Source organism: Odontesthes bonariensis, chromosome 1 (assembly GCF_027942865.1).
Source record: "Odontesthes bonariensis isolate fOdoBon6 chromosome 1, fOdoBon6.hap1, whole genome shotgun sequence".
In the NCBI taxonomy this organism is placed as follows: Eukaryota; Metazoa; Chordata; class Actinopteri; order Atheriniformes; family Atherinopsidae; genus Odontesthes; species Odontesthes bonariensis.
In genome coordinates this window covers 20,441,920-20,447,812 of record NC_134506.1, presented here as the reverse complement: position 1 = coordinate 20,447,812, position 5,893 = coordinate 20,441,920, and the positions used below count along the sequence as shown (strand labels likewise).

At 60.2% G+C, this 5,893-nt stretch overlaps 1 protein-coding gene across 1 annotated transcript; it reads right to left on the bottom strand.

Moving 5' to 3' along the window:
• Positions 1–605: 605 nt before the first annotated feature.
• On the bottom strand, positions 606–4,811 carry LOC142383616 (uncharacterized). Its single transcript, XM_075469223.1, has 4 exons — positions 4,485–4,811; positions 4,149–4,427; positions 3,657–3,920; positions 606–3,556 (listed from the first exon to the last, which is right to left on the bottom strand). Exons 1-4 carry the CDS (start codon positions 4,809–4,811, stop codon positions 1,361–1,363), a joined length of 3,066 nt encoding a protein of 1,021 aa, XP_075325338.1. The 3' UTR covers positions 606–1,360.
• Positions 4,812–5,893: the final 1,082 nt, after the last annotated feature.

The window sequence follows — 5,893 nt, the reverse complement described above, 5'->3', positions numbered from 1 at the left end:
ATCCTGGATGACCGCCAGAGGCGGTGCTTTCAAGCACTGGATGATACATCTTGCGCATGCGCAGGTCGAGTGTTAATACCAACAACGTCACTCGTGACCCCCTGCTGACCCCGGAGAGCCTATATACTTCCGGCAACATCAGCAGGTCAGTCCTTACAGAATCTTCTCGCGAGTATACGAGGATTCTGAGTGACAGAACGCTCTGGCGGTCATCCAGGATTCATAGAACCGTAGTTACATACGTAACTTTCGTTCTATTTCATCCTTACTGACCGCCAGAGGCGGTGCTTTCAAGCACTGGATGACTAATACCAGAAGAGTCACGAGGAATCCGGCACTTACTCACTTTATTGAGAGGAAGCAGCAGAGTCGGGCAGCGGGACCACAGCCAACGGGTTGGGAGTGGCAACATTCACCCGATAGAACCTGGAGAAGGTACTCGGTGATGCCCATGACGCTGCCTCACAGATGTCTTCCAGGGGAACGCCCCGTAGGGCTGCCCATGAGGTCGAGACAGCTCTGGTGGAGTGGCAGCTCACCCCAGCTGGCTGGGGGCGCCCACTTCCCTCATATGCCTGGGTTATGGCGTCCACCACCCAGTGAGACAGTCGCTGTTTAGAGAGCGCACAGCCTCTCCGAGGGCCACCGTAGCAGAGGAAGAGCTGGTCCGACTGCCTGATACCGGCAGTCGCGGCCACGTAGGCTCTCAGAGCCCGCACAGGGCACAGTAGGCGTAACCTGTCCTCCCCCTCCGGGGGAACAAACTGTGCCAGGTGGATAGGTCTGTTAGATGAAGACAGCACCTTCGGGAGAAAAGCGGGGTTCGGCCATAGGGAAACCCCTGAGCCATCCGAGTTCCACCTCATGCAGGAGTCGCTCACCGACAGAGCATGCAGCTCCCCGACGCGCTTCGCTGACGCGATAGCGAGTAGAAAGGCGGTCTTAGCGGAGACCCACCTCAGCCCTGCCTGAGCAAGGGGTTCAAAGGGAGGCGCGCACAGGGCGCCGAGCACCAGGTGCAGATCCCATGGCGGGGTGCGCCGCACTCGTGGGGGGCGCAGCCGCCGCGCACCTTTCAGGAAAAGGGACACCAACCTGTGGCTTCCCACCGTGCCGTTATCCACTCGAGCATGCCGAGAGGAAATGGCCGCCACATACACCCTCAGGGTAGCGGGGGACCGGCCGTCATCCAGGAGTGACTGGAGGAACTCCAGAATCCTAGGGACAGGACAGTGCACAGGGTCCTCACCCCTGTCCAAGCACCATGTAGTGAACAGCCGCCACCTCTGTTCATAAAGCGCCCGGGTAGAAGGCGCCCTCGCGTTTAGGATGGTATGGCATACCTCGCCAGAGCACTCAGTCAGCATCGGGTCGGGCCCTGCAGTGGCCAGACCCACAGCTGCAGGCGGGACGGGTCGGGATGCCAGATCCGACCCTGCCACTGAGACAGGAGATCCCTCCTGTCGGGGAGGCGCCATGGGGAACCCCTGCAGAGCCTGTGCAGCAGTGGAAACCACGTCCTCCCTGGCCAAAGGGGGGCTACCAACAGCAGCCTGTGGCCCTGCTGGAGGACCCTCTGTAGCGTAGGGACTATCAGAGGGATCGGCGGGAAAGCATAGAGGAGAACCTCTGGCCAGTCGTGGGCCAGAGCATCCTGTCCCAGGGGACTGCTCTCCTCTGTCAGGGAGAACCAGAGGGGGCAATGGGTCGACTCTTCTGAGGCAAAGAGGTCCACGTTTGCTCTGCCGAAGGTGGCCCAGATATTGAGCACCACCTCCGGATGGAGCTGCCAATCCCCCGGCGGAGGCTTGCCATGGGAGAGCAAGTCCGCCGTCTGGTTGCGCTCCCCGGGCAAATACATTGCCTTTAGGCTGGCTAAGCGTGGTGCTGCCCACAGCAGGAGGTCCCGGGATGCCTGCAGTAGCAGTGCAGACCTGGTGCCACCTTGGTGGTTTATGTGGGAGACGGCCGAAACATTGTCCGACCGCACGAGTACATGTCGGCCCCTCAAGAAAGGGAGGAAAGCCTGCAACGCTCTGTGTACAGCCCGCAGCTCTAGTGCGTTGATGTGCTGTGAGCGGTCCTGCGCCGGCCACAGCCCCTGAGCCGTCTGGTTCTGCCACACGGCGCCCCACCCCGAGAGGGAGGCGTCCGTCGTGACTGCCTCGCGACGGGATGCAATGGAGCCCATGGGCATGCCCTGGAGGAAAAACGAACGCTTCCTCCACGGGGCCAGAGCAAGAAGGCAACGGTGGGACACCGCAAGCCTCCTGTGCCGGTGTCTCCTGGCGTCCAGGTGAAAGCTGTGCAACCACCTCTGGAGGGGACGCAGCGACAGCAATCCTAAGGGGACCACAGCAGCCGCAGCTGTCAGTTTCCCCAGGACGCGTAAGAACTCCACGTAGTGGAACCGCCTGCCTTCCCGAAACGGGAGGAGGTGGCGGAGGATGTCGTTCACCCGCCGTGGCGACGGGCAGGCCATCATGGTGACCGCATCGAGGGTCACCCCAAGAAAAACTGTGCTCTGTGATGGGACCAGGCCACTCTTTGTAAAATTCACCCTGAGGCCCAAACGGGCCACATGGGAAAGAAGACACGTCGTGTCGAGGGCCACCTGAGACTGGGACGGCGCACAGACGAGCCAGTCGTCCAGATACGGCAAGATCTTCATGCCCCGCGACTGTAGGTGCGAGAGGGCTGCCGTCACACACCTGGTGAACACCCGTGGGGAGAGGGAGAGACCAAACGGGAGCACCCTGAACTGGAAATGACGCCCCTGAAAGGCGAATCGCAGAAACTGCCGATGGTGTGGCGCCACAGGAACGTGAAAGTAGGCATCCTCCAGGTCTATGGAGGTAAACCACTCCCCTCTGGACACCGTACGCAGAACCTCTGCAGTGGTCAACATATGGAACCTCAAGACCTTCAGGAACCTGTTGAGGTTCCTGAGGTCGAGGATAGGTCGAAATCCGCCATCTTTCTTTGCTACCAGAAAGTAAGTCGAGTAGAACCCCCCGGGGTGCAACAGGGGGTCTACCGGTTCGATGGCACCCTTGCCCAGGAGGACGAACAGCCCCTGGGCGAGGGCTCGGGCTTTCGCCGGGTCGCGGATGACAGTCATCCTGACTCGGCCATGGGTCGGGGGCCGACGTCGGAACTGAAGTTTGTACCCGTGGGTCAAGGTGGAAAGAACCCACGGGTCCCTGGTGGAAGCAGCCCAGTAGCTGAGCTGCTGCTGGGAAAAAAGGCCGACGGTCGGCCCCGTGGCCTCAGCGTCGGGCCCCCCGACCTCTAGGGGCTCCAGGGGCACGACGGGCAGTACGTGAGACCTGAGGTTGCCCAGGGGGCAGTCGCTCAGGCGCCCGAAAGGACTGTGCCTGCCGCTGAGCAGGCTGTGGGCGTGAGTACTGGGGCCGAGGGAGGCCCCTGGCCCGTGAGTGGGTGCCGCGCTGCGAGGCAGCTGGACGGCCCCTAGGGTCGCCAGGCGGCGGAGCGCTTCTGTGAAGCTCCGACAGCTGCTGTCGGGTCTTCCCAGCTTGGACCGTGCGCTCGAGGGCTTCCAGAGCCGCAGAACCAAACAGCTCCCCCGGTTCCACCGGAACGCTGCGGAGGGTTCTCCTGCAGGCCTCCGAGAGAGGGGACTGCGCCAACCAAACCTGGCGGCGAGCCTGCACGAGAGTAGCCATTACTCGTCCCAACTCCCTGGACATCAGTGCAAAGGCCTGTAGAGAGGCGTCAGTAATACCGTGGACAGAAGTGTCCAGCTCAGTCTCCTGCAGGGATGACGACAGGGCGAGCAGCAGGTGGGACATGGAATTACCCATGCGAGCCATACGTGCTGCCGCCTCATAGGCCTTCGACAGCAATTCGTCCGTAACCCGGCACTGGGGGCGAGGACACCTCGCCTCCTGTCTCAGAGCCTCATTGGGTGAGACGATCAGGGCGGCGATAGTGGGCTCAACCGCTGGCATGCGGTCCAGGCCGAACTTGGAGGCGTCCTGCATGGCTGCCAGGGTCCGAGCATCAGCTGTCGGACGGGCAGGGGCCCTAGGGTCCCTCCAGAACTTCTGTAATTCCCTCAGATACTCTTCTGATGGAGGTACAGTTAGTTCAGCGGGGGTTGAGGAGCGCCTGAAAAAGGCACTGGCCGAAGCTGGCTGAGCCTGCGGCACGTCCAGCTGTAGCCTGGCTAGAGCCGTACGGATGGCGGCTCCCACAGAGCCGTCCTCACTACCACCCGCAGAGCCACGGGCTGAAGAAAGGGAGCCCGCTGCAGAAGGACGGGAGGCTTCGTCTCCCAGGAGCACGTCCGGAGCGTAGTCCTGAAACATAGTAGCCGAAGCTGCTATGGAAAACGCATCCTCCTCCGGCCCGAAGGAGGCCGCTGGAGGAACAAGGGCACCTGGCAGGGTTGCTCCAGCCCCAGGCTGGAGAGCCAGGAGGAGGGACTTCATGCTGTCAAGCTCCGCTGTCAGCTGATCCACTCTAGAAGTAAGCCCGGACCCCTTGGCCCTCTTCCCGGAGGTGGGGCCTGCAGTCTCAGCAGGCCGACGCCGTGGTCGGGTAGACCGAGACGGGGCCAGCCGCTGGTCAGGGGTCAACTGGGGAGACAAGGGAGGGCCCAACAGGCGCTCTACCTCGGCCAGCCTCGCGGCCCTGACAGCATGAGGCAAAATGCCACAATTCATGCAGGACTCGTCTGAGAGACCCTGCCTCAGATGTCCGAGGCCGAGGCACGAAGGACACAGATCATGGCCATCCTCAAGCTGTAGAGGAGCCATACAGGCCGAGCAGGAGTGGTTGTGATCCATGTCGGGACCACCTCTAGCTCTAATATATATATATATATATATATATATATATATATATATATATATATATATATACACACACACATATATTTGCCGATAGTACGTATGTACTAATTCTTATTCATATATTTCTTCTTTTTTTTTTTTTTTCAGAAGAAAATTCTTTACTTATAGATGAATGCTGGGAGCGGGAGCCGCAAACGGTGCCTTCACCGACAATCAACTATAGGCCACCTGTTCTGGGAGCGGGGGGCGCACACGCCGCCGTACACCAGGAGAGGGGCAATTGTATATTTAAACACTTATCTATAGGCGGATGCCGGGAGCGGGAGCCGCAAACGGTGCCTTCACCGACAACCACTATATGCCGCCTGTGCTGGGAGCGGGGGGCGCACACGCCGCCGTACACCAGGAGAGGGGCAATTGTATATTTAAACACTTATCTATAGGCGGATGCCGGGAGCGGGAGCCGCAAACGGTGCCTTCACCGACAACCACTATAGGCCGCCTGTGCTGGGAGCGGGGGGCGCACACGCCGCCTTACACCAGGAGAGGGGCTATTGCTGTATTTATACACCGTCTATAGGTGGATGCCGGGAGCGGGAGCCGCAAACGGTGCCTTCGCCGACAACCACTATAGGCCGCCTGTGCTGGGAGCGGGGGGCGCACACGCCGCCTTACACCAGGAGAGGGGCTAGTGCAAGTTCTATTAGCTATAGGTGGATGCCGGGAGCGGGAGCCGCAAACGGAGCCTTCACCGACAACCACTATAGGCCACCTGTGCTGGGAGCGGGGGGCGCAAACGCCGCCTTACACCAGGAGAGGGGCAGAACAAATAGCAGCAACAAAATCAAAGAACCGGCACAACCGAGTTGGCCGCTTAACATAAGTAGGTTACAGATGCCGGGAGAGGGCTAGCAATGCAGCTTCACCGACAATGCAACTATAAACAGACTGTTACTCACGTGCAGCGCACAGCACCGGGAGAAGGAGCGAGCATGCTACCTAGACCGGCGCTTGTAACAGCTGGTCAGTAAACTTCATCAGCCGAGGGAAAAAAAGGTTACACCTCTCGGCAGTTC

What these genes read in the sequence shown, in the direction of transcription:
- LOC142383616 (XM_075469223.1), bottom strand. Translation starts at nt 4,811, where the DNA reads ATGGATCACAACCACTCCTGCTCGGCCTGTATGGCTCCTCTACAGCTT. An exon ending in GGTCCGGGCTTACTTCTAGA is followed by an intron (nt 4,428 to 4,484) that starts GTGGATCAGCTG and finishes CTGGCTCTCCAG; the next exon opens with CCTGGGGCTGGAGCAACCCT. An exon ending in TCGTGCAGGCTCGCCGCCAG is followed by an intron (nt 3,557 to 3,656) that starts GTTTGGTTGGCG and finishes CGGCTCTGGAAG; the next exon opens with CCCTCGAGCGCACGGTCCAA.